This window comes from Ammodytes marinus (genome assembly GCF_949987685.1).
Source record: "Ammodytes marinus genome assembly, chromosome: 1".
NCBI classification, from domain to species: Eukaryota; Metazoa; Chordata; class Actinopteri; order Uranoscopiformes; family Ammodytidae; genus Ammodytes; species Ammodytes marinus.
In genome coordinates this window covers 1,593,554-1,615,847 of record NC_137230.1, presented here as the reverse complement: position 1 = coordinate 1,615,847, position 22,294 = coordinate 1,593,554, and the positions used below count along the sequence as shown (strand labels likewise).

General features: G+C 40.0%; 1 protein-coding gene across 2 annotated transcripts in view; it reads right to left on the bottom strand.

Moving 5' to 3' along the window:
* ano1a (anoctamin 1, calcium activated chloride channel a) overlaps positions 1–22,294 on the bottom strand; it is a 97,311-nt gene that overhangs the window by 64,017 nt on the left and 11,000 nt on the right. For both annotated transcript variants that reach the window (XM_080032429.1, XM_080032428.1), the window contains exons 2-3: positions 21,561–21,682; positions 3,720–4,067 (exon numbers count right to left, since the gene is read on the bottom strand). In XM_080032429.1, the coding sequence (XP_079888555.1) occupies positions 3,720–4,067; positions 21,561–21,638 (426 nt within the window). In that variant the 5' untranslated portion in view covers positions 21,639–21,682. The remainder of the gene's footprint in view (positions 1–3,719; positions 4,068–21,560; positions 21,683–22,294) is intronic.

The following is a 22,294-nucleotide window of genomic DNA, read 5'->3' as shown; positions in this document are numbered from 1 at the left end:
ATAATTGTCTGTTTAATCATGAGAAAATTTATTTTAGGTGCCTAAATGCAAGTTGCACTTCTCTTTGACTCTCTGCTGAAGTGAAACAGAATGGGATCATCAAAACAGCTCCCAAAAGATCTGAAAAACAAAGATTGTTCATTGTCATGGTTTAGGGGAAGGCTACAAGAAGCTTTCCCAAAGGTTTCAATTGTCAATTTCGACTGTAGGGAACGTTGTCAGGAAATGGAAGGACACAGGCATAGTGGCAGTTAAACCCAGGCATGGCAGACCAAGAAAAAAACAGGAGCGGCATAGGTGGAGGATTGTGAGAATGGTTGCACACAACCCACAGATCACCTCCAAAGACCTGCAAGAACATCTGGCTGCAGATTGTGTATCTGTACATCGGTCAACAATTCAGCGCAATTTGCACCAAAACATCTGCTTTTTATAAAGACCAAATAACTTAATTTTTGTCTCATCAGTCCAAAGCATTTTCTTCCAATATGAAGCTGGCTTGTCTAAATGAGCTTTTGCATACTCCATGCAACTGTATCTGTGGCGTGGGCGCAGAAAGGGCTTCCTTCTCATCACCCGGCCATACAGATGTTTTGGTGCAAATTGCATTGAATTGTAGAACCATGTACAGATACACAATCTGCAGCCAGATGTTCTTGCAGGTCTTTGGAGGTGATCTTTGGGTTGTGTGCAACCATTCTCACAATCCGCCGCATATGCCGCTCTTGTACTTTTCTTGGTCTGCTAGACCTGGGTTTAACTGCAACTGTGCCTGTGTCCTTCCATTCCCTGACAACGTTCCTTACAGTAGAAATTGACAATTGAAACCTTTGGGAAAGCTTCTTGTAGCCTTCCCCTAAACCATGACAATGAATAATCTTTGTTTTTAAGATCTTTTGGGAGCTGTTTTGATGATCCCATTCTGTCTCACTTCAGCAGAGAGTCAAGGAGAAGTGAAACTTGCATTTAGGCACCTAAAATACATTTTCTCATGATTAAACAGACAATTCTATGAGGTTCAAGGCTTAACAACATAATCCAACCAACTTTGCGTTTAAAGTCATCAGTTTTACATGCTGTTACAGGCATTAAAATCAACAAAACCACAAGGGTACCCATATTTTTGCACAGCCAGTTTTTCACATTTTATTTTATTTCATACAAACAAATACTGCTTTTCAAAAAATCTTTGTTTGGAAAACATCCCAGTACTTAGCTGTTCCTGGTAAATTAAAGACTTACCACTTTTATCTTTTTTTTTTGTGAAAGCAGAGTCAATTATAATGCCGGCTGAGAGGGGTTCCCAAACTTTTTCATATGATTGTAGTTAATGGGGAGGAAAAACCAGGGTGTACAGATGGGTTTTGAGCCTTGATTTAAAGGCAGAAAGGGAGGGGGAAATCACATTTGTCAGGTGGCAGTCACAAGCACGGAGCAACTAGTGCGAAGTACATTTCTGAGAGTTGTGCCAGTGGCATGGCTGTATACGCTGGTCACCAAAAATAAAGTGATTGTCTACAGTAGCTCAGAAGAGACTGACATCTCCATTCCACTTAACGACACCACTGATGAGAGTTCAGATGACCAGAAAAATGATAATGGTGACTTTGTCATTGTGAGCTTTGCAGGCAAAACCACCTAGATCTGCTAGGCCTTGTTTAAGAAAATTGACCTTCAATCTTTGTAAAATATTTACTTAATTTACTTTAAATAAACCTTAAATAAGTAATTGTCTTATGGATTTGTCTTGCATTACAGTTTATGAGATATATATCAATGGCACAATTTACCCCATGGTATTCTCTCTTGTGGCACAACTTACACCACACCGGGGGCAAGTTGTGCCACAAGACAACTTTTTTCCCGAAAGCTATATTTCTTAAACAGTTTATTCCAGATCCAAAGTTTTTATTGCCAGGGATGCACAACATCCTGAAATATATGTACATATTTGAGTTGGATACATAACTGTCAAGGCCTCACTTTAAAATCACTTTGAGTAAAAAGTGGCACAACTTAGGCCACTCTCCCCTATATATGAATTGTAAATATCAAATATAGTATCACCAATTGTATAGATAGATTGTATAGAGATTATAAGGAATACAAGACGCTAATATAATAAATATTATTGTTTTAACTATGGAAAATGGGTAGGATTAAATAAGTTTATACTTCTTCAATCCGTGTACCTTCCGTTCAATCCATATCCGTTAGGAAATCAAAACACGAAAAACGAAAAGTGACCTGTTTTTTAAATAATCATCCTCTCATCTACATTATATATTATACTAAAACACGTTTTTATCTATTTTTAATCACAATTCATGACCAGGATATCAAATATGAGAATAATGGCCTAAATGTTGATTTTGAAAAATACATGTTTCAATTTAGTGAAAGAAGTGCATGCGCACGTGTGTGTGTGTGTGTGTGTGTGCGCGCCCAGAGGCGAACTTAACCATTGCGCAAAGGTAGGCAATTGCCTTGGGTCTCATAATCATATGATAAATGTTTGTTTTACTCTTCATTCATAATCACCGATTACGTGCGGACGTCAGCATCGCACTGGGAACTGAGGGACACATTCTACATTATTGATAATGTTATTGATACTCGTGATCAGCTGAGGCATGAGCCCCAGTGCAGACAGCTGCATATGAAAAAACATTTATTGGTTAGGTCCACGAGTGAAAATTGCGTCCGAGGCGATCGTCGTCTCTCTTTTTTCCCTGTCTTCACTTCACTTGCCGAGTCAAGGTGGGCAATCGCCCAGTTTAAGGGGGCGTGTGTGTGTGTGTGTGTGTGTGTGTGTGTGTGTGTGTGTGTGTGTGTGTGTGTGTGTGTGTGTGTCGAGGAAAGAAGACACTTGTCTAGGCTATATTTTTTCCACGTTTATAGGCTATCGGAATTGAGCTTTTTGTAAAATAAGGCTCTTGATGGTAGCATATGACAGACAATGACATAGCGGCCTTTGGCAGCCAGCCAAAATATGTTTCCCCTCTCAATAAAGATTAAACATTTGGTGGTTTGTCCCGTTTTGATATGGATCAACAGCTGTATGTCTGTCGCTGTTTAGATCATTCCTCGTTTCCTCTGAGCAGCACAGTTCGGTTCGGCACAGTTCGGCAGGGTTACCCTACTAGATCTGCCATGCGTTTCCACTACCGACAAGAGGCTTTAGCCTATTTAAAAGACGGAGATAGCCACGGTCAGAAAACAGTCTATGGGTCCGAGCCATCACGGCGCTGGCCGCGCAAAGCTCGTGGCATTGTGGCAGCGGGACACAGTTTAACCTGCTGATTAATATTTGTCTCCTTTCTCATTTTCGTATGTAAAGGGCGACATGGAAAATAAAAAATAAGAAATGGCAATCAATTCATGTTTTACAGGAATATTTTGAATAAACAGTCCTTTTTTTTAATTAAACAAATTATAAAAAAATGAAATCAGACAGTTTTTTTCGTTTTTCGTGTTTTGATTTCCAAACGGATATGGATTGAACGGAAGGTACACGGATTTTCTTCCTACTCCTTTTCAGGCATATCATATCAATATATGTCATTTGTTTTCTTTTTTCTTTTTGTGAAGTAATTTAAACATTTGTTTATTGTATTTTCATGCTTTTCATTTTGTTTTTGTATTGTTTTGATGTCTGAAATAAATTCAATCAATCAATCAATCAATCAATCAATCAATCAATCAATCAGCCTTCTCACCCCTTCATCCTTCTCTAGCTCAAGGCCGGTCTCCAGCAGGTTTTCTTCAAACTCCTCCCTCCTGAAGCGCTTGTCATCCTCATGGTAGTCGCTGGGCTGGTCCTGGGCTGCGATCTCTGGGTCTTCCTTTGGCTGCAGTGGGGCTCTGCTGCTCCTCATACTCATGCTGCGCCGGAGACGACGGATGAAGTTGGTTTCTGCGAATCTGGACGATGGGCGCCTGATGCTGTTGGGTTTCTGGATGTGGTATGCCAGCACATAGTCAACACATCGCTGTCCATCAGAGAAGCATGGGCCTAGCCGTGGACTCAGGGGTGAGCTGTCATTCGCATAGAGGTGTTTCATTGGCTGGAAGCAGGACAGGCAAAAAGAAAATATCATACATGACTGCATGTGTTGTGTGTGGAAACATTTCATCCTAAAAAAAAGTCCAATGTTGACAAGATAATGCAAGTTCAGCAATCTCTTCCAGTATTTTGCAACCATTCTTGGCAATAAGAGGTCACATTGAAAGGACTTCAATCTGAGAGCAATCATGAATGCTGAAAGGCATTGAACTCACACACAATGGGTTGCAGTAAACAATATACCCTCTACATTGCTGCTCACTACATTTTCGCTAATTACTCAAGCCTTTTTAAATTTGGCAGTTGTGATTACACATTTATCAGAACACATATTTGGTAATTAGTATCGCCTGGAAATATGTTGGAAACCAGCTGACCTCAGATATATTACAATGGTAAATGGTAAATTGACTGTACTTATGAAGCATTTTTCTATTCTTACTTGACCACTCAAAACGCTTTACACTGCCGTCACATCCACCTATTCACACACACACTCACACACTGATGGCAGAGGCTGCTGCCTATCAGAAATCCTAAGGCTTTTGATCAAACTTCAGTTTTGCCACTAATTGACTCATTGACTCATTCACACACACACACACACACACACACACACGCACACACACACACACACACACACACACACACACACACACACACACACACACACACACACACACACACACACACACACACACACACACAGCAGCAGCTACCATGCAATCAAATTTCAATGATTGGTTCTGAGCCCCCCTATGTAGAAAAAAGATTTAGGATGTCCCGATTCTTGTGGCCAGATTTAGGATGGTTAGAAGTACCCGGATGTCCTACTTCATGCGGCCAAGATTGTTAGTGTTGAAAAGTGCATCCTATTTGGGCGATTCTGACCCACAATCCAGTGCGCACGTGAAGTGACGTAACATCGACGAAGCCTCCATATGAAAACAAACAGGGATGCGACGGATATAAAAGCAAGAGGCAAGATCAAGGCGCAATGTTATGATGAAATAAGAGAGAAAAGTATGTCCCAATAGTATGCCTACTGCATCCTAACTAGATTCTTTTTATCGTCGGATGTAGTATGTAGAATAGAAAAAAGAAAGAGTATGCGATTCGGAACGCAACCCATATCACTAATTCTGAAAGTTATTTCAGATCCTGCCACTCCCTCCTACCCGAGATTGTTATGTCTAGATTATTGTGGTTCCGAGGAAGCCAAATAAAGAAATCCCCATTTTTTTTTCGGTTGGATTTAGTGAAATTAATCATAGGTCAAATTCAACAATGTGTTTTAGCCACAAATCCTGCCTTCTGATTGGAATTCCTCTAGTAGTATGGCTATATCTTTACCAAAAAGTACAGATATATTACAGAGTAGTATTCCCAAGTAAAATAATTGTGTATTTTTATACTAAAAGTATATTTGAAGTGTATGAAGTCTGTTAAAAGTTTGTCCAAGTATATCAATACCCTTATGTACTTTTTTGTGCTTCATATGTGCTTCAATGCACTATTCTATTTCTAAAGCAAAGTTAAAGTATGATTTGTATACGTATCTTTAAAGCCACTACGAGTAACATTGCACGTTGGCGTCCCCTTTGGACAAAAGCGGTAGTATTTTTACGACGCCAGCTGTTGTGAAGCTGTTTTCTAGCTTGTGCCGGGCGTGCGAGATTCAAATGATCAGGCAATATAGTGCATGTCCGTGTGTTGAAAGTGTGAGGGCACCTGACTCTTTTCGGCTCTGTGAGAGTGGTTAGTGACACAGCATCAACTAATGCCAGTCAGTGCTACACACACCTGATTGCAATGAGTTGATGCAGTGTCACCTCTCAGAGCTGAAAGATTCCGTGTTCTCACACAAAGCGAATGAACGAGAGATGGCAGTTAGTATGGATCACGATGAGGTAATGTGTTTATGTTGTTGTAAATAATGACTATTTCAGATGAATAATGGTCATCTGATAATGCTGGTGAGGCAAAGCAAACTTTGTTTTAGTAGGCTACCGTAAACACTGCAGTCTAGTTCGCTCCCGTGAAATTGTGTATACGTTGCTTGGCAACGCCCTCCCGCCCGCCTATCACTCTCCCTTTTAGCTTTTCTTTATTGCATTTTCTTTTTTTTCTTTGATGGTTCAGCCCCGTTATCAGTCATTATGACGACAAATAACTGTCTCAAACAAGGCTCCTGCTCCCCTTCCCTCACCAGGAGGGATAGGCTTCTCAAATCGCGTTGCTGCACCACACTGAAATCTGCGACCAATACGAATATGTGACCATAGAGCATGCACGCGTGAACCGAAAATCGGACTGGGTTGTGCGACCAGACCAAACGCAGTAATAAAAACGATATAAAAACGTCTTTCTTTGCACTGATCTCGTTTGCTGTTAAAGGTAATTTATGATTATCAGAGGAAACATGAGGCTGTTTAAAAGATATTTAAATGTTACTCGGAGCTGCTTTAAGTGTTGTATAAATATATTTAAAAAAAGTAAAGTTTTTTGTTTGCTTCACTTAATATAGTCATAAAAAGTGTGCTTTGAGTGTATTTCTAAATGTGCTTAAGTATAGCTCTGACAAGTGTTATATTAGAGTGTATTTCTTAATGAGAAAAATTGTGTTAAAGTTACCTTAAAATTCAAATGTTATCTTTTTTTAATTTTAAGAACAAAAACATTTAAATTGATAAAAAGCAATTATAGTTTCATAAGAGTGCATTCATCATATACATTCCTAAAATGTAACCATAATATAAGGGTAACTCACCAATGTATGTTTTACCCACCGAGGATTCACTTTTTTTTATTAAGAAAACTACACATTTTTCTACATTATTCATCTCCTGATACAACCCTTCTCTCTGCAACCAGATAGGGCATAGTAAACTATTTTTTTTTATAATACATTATACATTTCAGTTACACAATTGCTCTTTTAGGATGTATTTTATTGTAATAAATGTTGGTACCTTTTAATTCCGTATTGTGGTTTTTAACTCTGCTCACCCCTGATTAAAAGTAGGGGAGAACGGGGTAATTTGTCACATGGGTTGGATGTCACATTCGTTATATCTCGCCACCAGAGCGCGCTAGCTCTGAAATGTTGATATAAAAAAGGTCCAGAATTGGGATCAGAGGTCACATACATAGACTTCCTTGGAGGAAGACAGCTGCATTTCAGGTGAGAGGATGTTTTGTGTTTTTCATGTCAAATTCAAAATATTTTGCTTCTCAGTATTTTTCTTCTAGGCTTTTACACAATGGGTTTATAACAAAACACTTGTTACCCTCAGAAAGTGTGAAGGGTAAACTATAGTTTAGATTGTGGTTAGCAAGCTAATTAGTTGTCAGATGGTTGTTGGCCTTGATGCTAGCACGAAATTCAAGTTGGGGTTGGTCGTCAAATTTTTTGGGGGGTTGGTTGTCACATGTTATCTCAAGGCTGCAGCCAGAAAAGGAACCCAATAACGAAATAAATTGTCAAGCTGTATCCTCACTGACACCCCAGAGAAGGAAAGAATAGAGCAGGAAAAGGCAGCTAGCAAGCAAAAGAAAAAAGGGCAACACAATCAAAACAACCCAGTACATCCCAAACTAGACCAGCTGCCAAGGCTACAGAACGTTATGTAGGCCTATTTGTCAACTTGACAATGCAATTAAACATTCAAATTTGGTTCTGCCTCCTTGCCTTCTTTTTAAGATTTTTCCCATTAAGATAACATTGTGACAAACAACCCCATAGTGTGTGACAACCGACCCCTTGATGGGGTTGGTTGTCACAATGTGTCAGAGTGTCTTTGATGGTAAATTACTTCTTCATTACAATAAGTTGGAAAAAAAGAGAGACACACATTTCTAGCCAACACCTTAAGCTTCAATTTAATGTAGGAATGGCTATTGACAGATGTTTTGGTGATGAGCAATTCTCACTAGAGTAAAAAGTGTGCCTACTTACCCCGTTCTCCCCTACTGTATTCTTCCTAAAAGGATTATTTTTATTTTCTCTATTTGTGTAACAAAACCTGTGCAATAAAAGGAATTATCTGAAAATATGTAAGAGTATTGCACATTTTATTACACCATTTACATGTATAACATTAACATAGGCTACATGTTATAATGCTATGAGTGTATTAAAAATATGTTAATTGTATTTATTTTTTATTGTAATGACAGTATGCTAAATGTATAGGGTATGTATATTTAACAGATCTCCTTTGAAAATAAAAATAAATAAAAATAGGATTTATCTGCATAAATAAAGGTAAAATAAAAAACAGTGAACTAATAGTATGCTATTGATGAATAAAAAGCCTTTCTGAAATATTTTTGTGAAATGTTAATAGTAAACTATTAGTATTATTTTAATGAATAAAAGGCCCTTACTGAAGTATATTTCAGTATAAATGAAGTAAAGGTTCAAAAGCATAGAAGCAGCAAATAGCTTCCTGTGGACAGGTGTTGAGAACCAGCACTCAACAAAAATATAAACACAACACTTTTGTTTTTGCTCCCATTTTTCATGAGATGGACTTAAAGATCTAAAATTCATTCCAGATACACAATTGTACCATTTCTCTCAAACATTGTTCACAAATCTGTCTAAATTTGTGATAGTGAGCACTTCTGCTTTGCTGAGATAATCCATCCCACCTCACAGGTGTGCCACATCAAGATGCTGATCTGACATCATGATTAGTGCACAGGTGTGCCTTAGACTGTCCACAATAAAAGGCCACCCTGAAATGTGCAGTTTTGTCTCACAGCAAAATGCCACAGATGCCACAAGCATTCAGGGAGCGTGCAATTGGCATGCTGACAGCAGGAATGTCAACCAGATCTGTTGCTCGTGCATTGAATGTTCATTTCTCCACCATAAGCCGTCTCCAGCAACTTCGCACAGCCATTGAAGAGGAGTGGACCAACATTCCACAGGCCACAATTGACAATCTGATAAACTCTATGCGAAGAAGATGTGTTGCACTGCATGAGGCAAATGGTGGTCACACCAGATACTGACTGGTTCTGAGTCCCCAGACCCCCAATAAAGCAAAAAAATGCACATTTCAGAGTGGCCTTTTATTGTGGACAGTCTAAGGCACACCTGTGCACTAATCATGATGTCAGATCAGCATCTTGATGTGGCACACCTGTGAGGTGGGATGGATTATCTCAGCAAAGCAGAAGTGCTCACTATCACAAATTTAGACAGATTTGTGAACAATGTTTGAGAGAAATGGTACAATTGTGTATCTGGAATGAATTTTAGATCTTTAAGTCCATCTCGTGAAAAATGGGAGCAAAAACAAAAGTGTTGCGTTTATATTTTTGTTGAGTGTAAAACACTGATGTCCATGTAGAATAACAATCTATCTAAAGACGTGTCAATTGAAGCACATCAATCATTTCTTGCAGTGCATTTTATACTTGTATTTATCCTCGACGTAACTTGCTGCAGAGAACAAAATACATCTGTCAACTTCAGTCATCAAAAGTCAGGGGGCGGTCTAAAGCTTCTGATTGGTGAATGAACGTGTTGCAGACCCAGTAGACTCAACCAGTCGATCCAGCTCTCTTGGATCGAGCTGTGAGTTGAGTTTGCACTGTGAAGCTATAATCTAACAGATGGACATGAGCCAGAAAGAGGGTGTACCACAAGGTTCTGTACTAGGCCCACTTTTATTCACCATTTACATTAATAATATTGATAAAAACGTGTTGGATGCTAATTTCCTTTTTTATGCTGATGACACCATCGCACCAACTCTTAAACAGGCTATTGAAAACTTGCAGAATGCTTTTATTATTGTCCAAAATAGCCTTCATCAGCTGAAACTTGTTCTAAATGCAGATAAGACCAAACTCATGTTGTTTGCTAGTTCTAGAGCTAGACCACAAAATGTCCCCTCTGTGATCACTCTGGAGGGTAGTGCAATACAGGTGGTTATGTCTTATAATACCTGGGTTTTATAATTGATGACTTCCCCACCGCTGATGCAAAGTGAGGGACAACGGGCGGAGAGCTGTCACTCAAGAGATTGCGCAAATACATTTTAACCTCCGATAAAATAAAAACTAGTGTGGTCCGAAAAAATTCACCCCCCTCAGTGTTGTCATGGAGATATGACCTAAGCATACAGACTAAAATGGTTTTGTGGACCAGGCTGTAAATAGGTTTAATAAGACTTTGAAAACAGCCTGTTTAACAAGTGAGTCAATGAGAGATTGACCCCCCTAGTGGCACTTCCGGTTACTACAGTTGTGGTCACTTCCTTATTGGATGCTGGTAAAAATCGCTGAGGTTGGGGCTTGGTACTACCACATATACTCCAGCAAAGGCTTGAATGGTAACATGTCAGAATTAACCATTCTAAACACAGGTACAATTATATCTCCTCTATTATATTCGGTGTACACCAATTAATTCAGAATCCAAGACTCGAATTTTGGCTAACTTAGATACGCCAATGATATTGCTCCTGTCCGTCTCCTACGTGAATGGGACACAGCAGGGGAAAGTCTGCATTTTGTTCATATTACCTCCCACCAGGACAGGTGTCAGAGTGCTCTTGCCATTAACATTACATAGTTTGGAAGGTTTGTATTCAGTTTGGCACTAGGACCCAGAGGGCCAGAATCTTTAAAAAGGGGCGGGAAGCTCACCTGGGCTTTTCTCCATGCATTGACACCAAGCCCCAACCTCAGCGATTTTTACCAGCATCCAATAAGGAAGTGAGGGCTGGGGGCTGTATGCAGAAGACAGCCATCTCTCATTGACTCCAATGTTAAACATGCCGTTTTCACAGCATTATTAAACCTATTTCAGGCCTGGATTGAAAAACCATTCTAGTCTGTATGTTTAGTTCATATCTCCATGACAACTCTGAGGGGGGTGAATTTTTTTCTAGCAGGCTAGTTTTTATTCTATTGGAGGTTAAAATATATGAATTTTAGGGGCGCGGCCTCTTGATTGACAGCTAGCCTCTGTCCCTCACTCAACCTCGAAGGCTAGTTGTAAGGGTTAGCATGCTAACTCAGTAGACAGCAGTGCGTTCATTCCTCCATTCGTGTGCTGCTTGGGGCCAAGCCGTCTTGTTCTTTGGTAAACTGTACCAAAGATGGATTAAGGACTGTGGTTGCCAGTTTTTTCGGTGAGTAACACTGTATTTACAATTATTATTGTTATGTTACAACCGTACACTGTAGCCTATAGAACAAATTAAAAGATGTTAGTTTCGCAAGTGTCACAGTGACAGTGTTAGCTCTCTTATGCCAGCTAAATAAATAGCCAGTAGCCACTACCATGACTTGAGCACCGGGGGAGGGTTCGGGCGGTGTTTGGACCGTGAGGGTCGCTGTTTTACAGTTTATGGGCATGGTACTGTGTTGAATACGTGTGGAATATCGGTTTAAATCATATCATAAATCATGTTGGCTGCATGCATGTGGAGCCGGTGTGTCTCTGCCCGGGCCCGAGGTTTGTTCAAGGCTCCATGCTGCTAAACACAGTCTATGGTCAGACCTGGGCACGTAATGGTATCGGTTCAGAAACAAAAGTTGGGCTGATCGGTCCAGTTAAACCTTTTACTAGCTATGGGTTAAACCTATGGCGTAGGAACACTTTTGTGACAAAATATATGCTCACAAGTTTGCGCTCAATAATGTTTATAGATGAAGGGGCTATGTGCATTCGTAAAACCGGCTCCGTTCCGCGGATAAAACGATGGTTAACAGTCGTATAAACTCAAATTAAATATACAATTGTGACTGTGTTTCCCTAGCTGTGTTATCCGTGGATATTATGGCGGTTATCATACTGTGTGAGTTAATGCAGATGTAAATATATATGCATATTTACATCTGCATTAACTCAAAAGAAATATACAATTTTTGCTGTTTCTTCCTTTATTCCAAACGTTATTTTTGGAAAAAAATTATTGATTGCCTAGTGCAGCGTTACTCATAGCGCGGCTCGCGAGCCGCATGCGGCTCGCCAAGCTTCTATGTGCGGCTCGCATGGCAATAAAAACATACTGTGATATGATCATGCAGTTAATACAGATATTTCATAAAACCATTAAAAACAAGCAGATCTATAACATCAAACCTGTTAAACTAACGTGGCTGCTCTCATACAAATAAGTAATAAAATAATAAGTCAACAACGGCATTACAAGGTGGAAATACAGACTAGAAAATAATATATTTAAACTTGCTCAGCCGTACGCTGACTGACAGCGGGGTTGCCAGATTTGCGGTTTTCATGCATTACAAGGGAGAATGTGCTCTTGGATAGATTGGGCTGTGGGGGAAAAAACTAACTCACGGTCAATAAAAATATGTTATGCATACCGTCTATCACAGGCATGCTCACAAACATGGAATATATTAAATCATTTGCAAAAAAATAGATCTCGTTTCATATCGCTAAGTTGGACATTTAAATTGGAGAACACTTAACAACCTGGCAACCACACGCACGGTACCGCAACAATGCTAGCTTGGATGCGATTTCAACATTTCATGCTGGTTACTGGTACATTGATAGATGTCTATTCATAACCAGTTGGGCACCAGGTGGACAGATGAAAAACTCCACAAACGAGGAAAATGAAGTGTTTTGGCTAAACTGCATATTGTATGTTCACTTTGATCAGGCAGGGTTCCCAATGTCTCTGAATTATTCCAGAAAAATAATAGGCTGCTAAACAGCTCACATAGGACACAGTTGAATTAGCCTCTTAATTTTCCTCTCATAGTGCACCAGATTGATGAATTTACCTTTTGAAAGGTAAAAAAAATTTATTCCAGGGGGGGTATTATATGAACACACCCATTTTGATTGATAATATGTCATTCATAAATTTGTTTTAACAAATATTTGAATAAAAAGTAGGATAATAATTTATTCTTCAATAGCTTTGATGTTATGTGACCCAGTGTCTCCAAATTATTCCAGATAATAGTACACAGTCACACAACTCTTAATTTTCCTCCAAAAGTGCACCAGATTGATGCATTCTGGGTTAAAAGGTACCAAATTTTCTTCCGGGGGAGCATGCCCCCGGACCCCCCTAAGGACTGGGTTCCCTCAGTTTCACAAAATACTGTGGGAAACACTGGCTCAAGAATTACATATTAATAAGCAGGCATGCTTATGTATGACTGGATTTATAGCTTTTGATACTTTGCGGCAAAAATGGCTCTCCTGCTGACTTTGTCCTGTCAGTGCGGCTCTCCTGAAAAAAATAGTGAATACCACTGGCCTAGTGCATTACTTTTATCTGACTCTTTCTGTATTGTTTGACTCAGTGGTTGTCTCTCTGTCCTCTTCCAGGTTAACATGGAGGAATGAATGTGTGCCTCTGTTCTCCCTGATCTCCACGGTGAAAGAGCAACGGTGTGGCCCTTCATCTGGCAGCAAGCTGAAGTCAACCTACATTCAGACTATCCTCATCTTATCTGCTTGTGATAATTGTCATTGATTGTGATATTTTGTGATATATCTTGTTCTGCACTGTCCGTCCTTGTAGAAGTATTCCTGCTCTGTAGAAAATCTTTAAAGTTTTTTTTTGTGGGATTTGTTCCTAACTTAAGTAAAGTGTTTTACAACATTACATAGCCCTGATTATATAAAAAAAACATAATATTATTAATTGATAACTTAACAGACCCAAATGTATTATCTTTTGACTATTTTAGTGTAATTTTTAATGAAAATATGCCAAGAATGTTTCATATAGCTTCTCCTGTTAAAATTTCAATGCAAAACTTTTACTTGTAACAGAGTAATTTAACAGTTTGGTATTTGTACTTTTACTTCAGTAAAGGATGTGAATATTTCCTTCTACACTGTTTAATCTTTACCTGGGTCATCTTTGAGTCTTCCTTATACCAGCAAAATCATTTTCATAAGTACTTTTAATATAACATAATGTTCTACTTTTACTCAAGTGATATTTTAATTGGTGACTTGTAAAAGAGTCAATTCTCTGATATGATGATGATGATACTTTTAATGACCACACATCCAGGCTGGTGGAATTTGTTTTCAGTACAGCTCCTTGGTACAGGTTCCAACTTAACATTGAACATTAGACATAGATACAGACAGGCACATTACATAATACAAAAGGGCCATGCTTAATCCTCAGCGTTCAGATTTTAGAATGTTAATTGCAGTGGGAATAAAACTGTTTTTGAACCGGGTTGTTTTGGAGGCAATTGTCCTGTAACACCTCACAGAAGTAGCTGGAAGGCATAGTGTGCAGGGTGAGTGGGATCAGAGATGATCTTGCGGGCTCTGTGTAGTGTCAGTTTGCGGGATAGTAATTCAAGGGATGGTAGGGGGGTGCCAATAATTTTGGATGCTCTGTTGATGCGCTGTAATTTCTTCCGGGAGAGTGAGTCGAGGCTGCCAAATCAGACTGATGGATGAGGTGAGGATGCTTTCAACGGTGGCTGTATAGAAGCGATAGAAAGTGTATTTAATAATTTAATTCAACTGTTGCACCTTAACATAAAAACCTGCTCTAAATATTTTATATAATATATGTATATTCAAAATCATAGGCTATTAAATTAGTGTTCTCATCTGTTTATAGATTGAATGTGTCCTCCTTTGTCATGTAGCCTATTATGTTACTATAACATTTTCAGTCTAGAGACCAAAATAAAATTAATATTATTACAAATACATTGAGATCAGCTTGTTCAGCCCTTAGTCAACACTAGAAGACATTTGTTTCAGCTATGAGCTTTTTAATGTGCTCGGAGGTGATATTGAGAATATGTTCAGCTCTGTTGGAGTTGTTGGACCAAACTGGAGGCAGGGAATTACGTGACTGAGGCTGAGCTCGTCTACCGGTAGGCTAACTAGTAGAGCGAGTGCTGTTAGCCTAGCTCCTGGCAGTCGTGCTAAATGTTGCTAACTCGGTGTACGTCACGTTACTTCAGCTAGACGGGAGTATCTCCCTCCCCCCAACGTCACTACATGCCCTTTTTTGGTACGAGGAAGTGAGGCGGAGTCAAACTCTTGCAAAATGGCGGCGCGCACACGCCAAGACAGAAGGGATACTCCTCGGTGAACTGAGGTCGGCCATGCTGCTCTATCCATTTATTATACTATCTATGATTGACACCATGGAGAGAGAAAGAGACAGAGAGAGGCCCAATCTAGATCCACCCCCTACACCCTAACCTTATCCACTATCCCTCCGTTTGCGCGTTCGCGGGGAAGGCCCGCCATATTGAGTGTCGTCCCAAACCATCGAGCCTCGAGTGTAAGTGGGTGATAAAGCCCTCGATCATCGAGTCTGCATCGACGTTGGCTCAGCCCTACGTTTGACACAGGTGACCGCCAATCAATTATGTCCGGAATGGAAGAGCCAACTTACAAATGAGAGTTCCATGGAGTTTGTTTCCCGAATTATAAATGAAACATAGCTACTCTTACCTCAAACAGACATTTTATTGATTATTTTTATGCATAGCCCTAAATGACGGAACCGGAGGGTAGCCTACAATATCGGAACGAACATGTTGTTTTACACTTGTTGATTTGATTATGCCACTTGTCTACCGTTAGTGTATTTTCAAGGCGTGGAAAAAGATAAAAACGAAGCAGATGAAGAAAATGCCCACAAGTTAATAAGGGACAGTGATTATTATTTCCTTAAATTGTTAGTAAGATTTGTGTTTCTGTTACAGCCGATGAGGGGTAGTAATAGCGGCGGTGACGTCAGTCAGCTGGAGCGCATGACTTTTCTTATTTATGACCGCCCTTGCAGTGCATTATAATTTATGCACGCTAATTAACTGCCGCGATTCGCCGGTCGTAATGGCATATCATGACAAGTGGAATACATGCTTTAGCAGACTATTGTTCTTTTCCCTGGTTTTGTATGCTGCTGTGCATGTAAACTAAAAGGATAATTAAACAGCGGATCAAACACCCACCCATTTTCTCCACTACAGACTGAGCTGGTAAAATTAAGAATATGCAGTTAGAAAATGTTTAACAACAAATAAATTATGCAGCCAAAAAAGCATGGGAGTGAGTTTGTTTTTATTCAATACTACATTTTACTCTTACATGCATAGCTGAATATGAATGTAAAGAGTGTTTCAGGTCCAATATAAATGTGGTGGAATTCTATTTTAGGGTGAGAAATAAAGACTTAACAAACTAGTGTCTTCTTCCTGTTTCCGTCTGGCAAAGGCGAGGGTGCCAAAGCCGCACCGTTGTTATACCCTCGCCCTTAATGATCGAGTGGCACTTCACAGCCGCGAGTGTGACTCCACAGCGAGTCACACTTGCTCACGGAGTGGGAGTGCCTAGGGAGTCATTTGGGATTGGGCCAACGTGTGTGTGTGTGTGTGTGTGTGTGTGTGTGTGTGTGTGTGTGTGTGTGTGTGTGTGTGTGTGTGTGTGTGTGTGTGTGTGTGTGTGTGTGTGTGTGTGTGTGTGTGTGTGTGTGTGTGAGTGAGTGAGTGAGTGAGTGTGAGAGAGAGAGAAGCTAAGGCCCACCTTTTTGAGTGTTGTATTTGACTGTGCAAGTTGGTGCGGGAATAGACAATAGCTTGGAGTGAGAGGGGATTTCTGTTCCTGTCGAGCAAGTTTTTAAACAAAGACTTCTATTCTATGTTGGGCCGATTGGTATTATTTTTCTCTTCTGCTGTGTTACAGTGGCCTACAAAAGTATTCATACCCCTTGAACTTTTCGACATTGTGTCACGTTAAAACTACACACGTAAATGTATTTTATTGGGATTTTATGTGATCGACCAACAGAAAGTGGCACATACTTTTGAAGTGGAATAAAAAATTATAAATGTTTTTTTAAACTATAAATAAAAAATGGAAAAGTGTGGTGTGCAAAAGTATTCAGCCCCCCAGGGTCAATGCTTTGTAGAACCACCTTTCGCTGCAATTACAGCTGCAAGTCTTTTGGGGTATGGACCTACTAGCTTTGCACATTTAGAGACTGAAATTTTTGCCCATTCATTTTTGCTAAATAGCTCAGGATCAGTCATGTTGGATGGAGAGGGTCTGTGAACAGCAATGTTCAAGTATTTCAAGATATTCTCAATGGGATTTGGCATTCTGGGCATTGACTGGGCATCAAACATATTAATATGCTTTTATCTAAACCATTCCATTGTAGATCTGGCTGTATGTTTAGGGTCGTTGTCCTGCTGGAAGGTGAACCTCCACCCAGTCTCAAGTCTTTTGCAAACTCTAACAGATTTTCTGCCCTGTATTTGTCTCCATCAATCTTCACATCAACTCTGTCCCTGCTGAAGAGAAGCATCCCCACAGCATGATGCTGCCACCACCATAATTCACTGTAGGGATGGTGTGTGTGTTCCCCCCACCCCTCCCCCCCACACACACACACACAGACAACAGTTTTTTTCTGAGAGTCTCTCCGAATCAACAACTTTGGAAAGGTGCAAGCTTGAGATGGGTATTATCACTGGATGCACCATTTTGCTGATGATCCTTTATGCCCAAGCCAAAAATACACTAGTATAGTCTGCTGAGTAGATTGCAGAGGACCTCAGCTATGACCCAGTGCCTTTATAAATGACCTGACATAGAAAACTACATCGGCAGCACTCATACTGTGTACTGTCAATATAATCATAGCATCCTCCCAACGATCTACAGTATGACTTTCTCAGTATAGAGCTTTGAGAGAGAGATCAGGAGGTTCCTATGAAGGTGTCTATAGTTACCTCAAGACATCTTTCTATTGGCATAACAACAAGCTGTCTGAAAAGTTCAGGAAGAGAAACCAAGACAGTTATGGTCAGCAGGATGGTTGGGATGTAGCAGCAGGGAGCCTGAACAAGCATTGGAACACAAGGTGTTGTGGGACTAATGTCGGGAAGCTGAACCCCATCTACCCAAAAAGTTGATCCAGGCTGAATATGACATTCTATCAAGACACAATAGAGCAGATCTACAGGTGTTGTTTTAAAGCCCAAGGCAAGGGGTACTTCCACTGGCACAATGAACAACAATTCCTTAAGGCCATTGCATCATCCATCTGTCTTTTCCCAGCAAAGATTATAGCATGTGTCAGGTCTTGGGAGAAGCCAACATCAGCTGCCAAGACCACCTTTACTGGCATGCTTGCAATGGCGCAATACCTGGATCTGATGGAACTTAGGCTCAGAGAAAACAATGCAGCAACAACAAGGCCAGACAAGAAACTACATGTTGGAGGAGTTTCTTGAGAAGGCCTACGATGGGAAGGGGGCAAAGAACGCTGACAGGGTGAAGCAATGCCATATTAACGGGTTGCAAGTGAGGTGCAAGCCCATGATTTGTAGGCCAGTTTCTCTGCATGGGCCTACGACCTAGGCATTACAGGGGCCAGCAGGCCTAGAGCCACCAAGTATGTCGCTGAGGCAACAGAAATCGCTATAAATTGGCTTTGGATTAAGAGAGGACAGTTGCCTTGATCGACCCTAGTTAGGTCCCCTAGGCAAGGGTGACACCAGGTAACATTTACTGATAATGTGTCCAGGTGCATCACAACATTTACTCTACAATGTTATTATCAAATCCCATGAAAAACAGTCAAAACGTTATGTTTATAAAACCTGTATTACCAAAATTAACAATTATTGAATAGTAAAATTGGCATTTGTGCGATGGCTTCCCCCACGGCCAACCTAGGGGGGTTAGCAGGGAGGAGCTTAGACCTGAGTCTTCTGTTTACAAAACAATACCAAGAAATGTTACTATGTAAAATCCAGCCAGAAAGAGGAGGACTGTGCAGATAAACACGCCACCACATATTCTTGTGTGATTTTTTCATTAAAATGTTGCATAGTCTGCCTTTAAACTCGAAAAAACAAGAGATCTGCCCACAGTTAGAATCTGTCTCTTTACAAGCAGCCCTTTCAAAAAAGAATTCACTGTGTCAATGACAGGAATGTAGGATCCATCAACTTAAAATCTATGAAAAGTGTCTTTGGCAACAGTGGAGAATTGACATGAGTTGGCTTCAGCTTGGTGACATTACATTTCTTGCTCTCGTCTGTTATTTGCATGCATCTTTAATACATTTTTGTGTTATTGCTAATGTCGCTCATATATAATATACTAAATGTGGGATTAGATGTGTTAATTGAAGAACTGGCTTAATTTTCATACTATGAAAGAGCGAGAGCCCCGCGCGAGCAGCTGCCGACGTTCAGTGGAGGGAGAGAGGATTCGAATACTCGTTCTAAAAAAACACACCTAAGTCGGAGTTTCTTACTTTTTCCCCTTGGAAGCGAACAGAGCTGTTGTTCTGTTCCAAATCAGCTGTGCCATCGTAGCTTAAAGGAGTTTATCAATCCATCCTGGAGCATGCATTTTCGGGGATTTAGAAATCCATACAAAAGTATTTTGTGTCCATATTATATCCATTATTGACCGCGTATTCCTATGATGCAAGGCAGTCACTGTTGATTGGCAATAGCAGCTCTGCATAGGGAATATAAACAAACAGCAAAGCTAAGCTAACGTTAGCATTTCGCCGAGCACTGCTTTCCTTTCCGAGATCACGCTAATGTTGTGGTATAAAGTTATTAAGGGAAACATATATGCTGATATTCTTCCTCCCTCTCTGTATTCCTACTGCGCTTGGTGCCGCTCTTACTTTGCCTCGCTCTGACAATGTCACGTAGCCAACAGCTGGTGTATCACCGCTTGCTCTTTGAAAGGACGGTGGCCAAGTAGGTCAATGTTCAAATAATTTGATAATTTATTTGAAATGAGCATTACATTTATATTTTAACCATTGTTGTATATATAACGTGTATATCTGAGTAGTAATATTTGCTGACAACATATATTGCAGTTTAAGCTACTTGTGCAAAAAAAAACATAAAAAAAAAATATATATATTTGGAATACTGAATTGAGCTTCGAATACAAACTTAAACAAGTTTTTGGATATTAAATTATTCGGGCCGGCCCTAATGCATTCGTGTATATTTCTTGCTCTTTAAAATAATAATTGCTTAAGTCTTCCTAGCCTTACACACCTCACCACAAATAAAGAAATGTAGAATAATTATGATATCGTATCGGACAGTATCGGTATCGGCCGATATCCAAAACCCAGATATCAGAATCGGATCGGAACTAAAAATAGTGGATTGGTGCATCCCTAATTTTTTACTTCAGAGTTTTTCACATGTCTACTCGGGTGGACTGAATACGTTTTGAGTTTTCAACTTTGCAATTATTTATTTAACCAACCAGTGAAAAAAATTATATATTTTGTGAAAACTAGCAAATAATATATATTTCCAATGCCTGTTCACATATATTAACATATTCTAATACTTTAATCTATAATTTTGAATATTTTTTTCAATTACAATTTTCTATAAAAATAACAGAAAACTTTTTCCTTGGTTCTTCAATTTCTCTTTTTCAGATGTAATTCAGCAGTACAGCCTACTGACTTGTACATCACTTCATCAAAGCTATCTTAATATGAAAATTGACATCATAATGACAACAACATAATGGGATAATCTGCACAAAATGTTTTTTAATATTCTAAATGTTGTCTACCATAGAATGCTGTGTCAAAACAAATGTAAAGCATAGTTAGCAGCCACTCTAGCAGTTACATTATAAACTAAACCAAAAATGACAGATGGACACAAATAATGTCAAAAGTGTATTGGGGAGTTATGGCGAAGTTAATATTGAAATGGAATTCGTCGTCATGTTTACTATCCTAGGTCAACTTGTCTTTAATATATGTATTTTATTTTTACATGGTGCAGATTACCTGTTCTATGCTCTCATGTTTTAACGTGAGTCAATTAAATGGATAAAAAAATATATATATATATATTTAAAAAAGATATATTTGTTCTGCAACAATGTTTGGTGATGTATGTGTGTCTGTGTTAATAAGTTCCATGATGGGCTTGTGTGTGTGTGCATGTGAATGTATGTGTAGCCCCAGGCCACACAAACAAACACACACACACACACACACACACACACACACACACACGCAAGCACGCACAAGCACACACACACACGCAAGCACGCACAAGCACACACCACTTACTCATCTTCAGCCCTCTCTTAACAGGAAGTAGTCATAGCTGCAGAGGTCAGAGGTTGCTTCTCAGAGGGTACATGAGGATGTGGTGGTGTATGCATCATCCACCAATAAGAACTCTTTTCTCACCAAGCAATCGGGAAATAAGGTTCTCCTCTCCTCAGGGCTTCCACATACACACAGCCACCCACACGAACAGACAAGCACACGCACACACACACACACACAAACAAACACACACACACACACATTTCTAAGCTATAATAAACCAGGGCTGAGACAACCCAGCAGTTTTCAAGTTAAAAATGGGTTTTCACAGCAGCATTACGATGCATGTAGCATCTGGAACAGTCAGTTGTGGCATGCTGTAGCGGAATGCTAGCGTGGATGTGATGTCTTACTATGGACTGGTTGGTAAAGTCCTGGCCCAGGCTCTTCTCTTCTCCAGGGACAGGCAGGTAGTCATCGCTCCTCCTCATGATGGGCAGCTGCTCCTGCTGCTGCGGGCTGCCACAGGGAGAACCTGGGAAGATTAGACATCTCTGTTATTGTCTAGAAAAAGCCCATGCTGAACTTACAGTTTTTTTCGATAGCTAAACCACAGTGGGCACAACTGGAGCGACATGTGCAAAACTCTAACAACACTATGCACAGCAGCGGTTCATGTGGACCAAACTGTAGCTCGTTTTTCATTGCTTAAACACAATTTTCAAAACTCTAAACACTTATCCAGAGCTGCCAAGTCTCACTCTTTGGCCGTGAGACCCACGCAAATCAACCAGTTCACACTCTCACACGCCACACCTCAAATTTCTCACGCGGAGAAATTAATCCCCAAAATAACATTTGTTTTGCGGGACTTTTATTTTAAATTTCCTATTTTGAAAAGCTAACAGACATGAGTGCCGTGACTTCCTCTTTCTGAACGCGCGTTAACGTTATGCTTTGATGTGCACTGTGCATTCAAAGCGGGAGGCGAGCATGGTCATATAAAGGAGGCGAGCCCCCTACCTGCACCTTCTCTTCCGAGGTGTGTGTTGATAGCGTGCCAAGTTGCCGCTGATGAATTGTGTCCCCGCCGGCCGGTGATCAACCTTCAATCTCACTCAAGTAAATTCAGAAGATCTTTGGATCG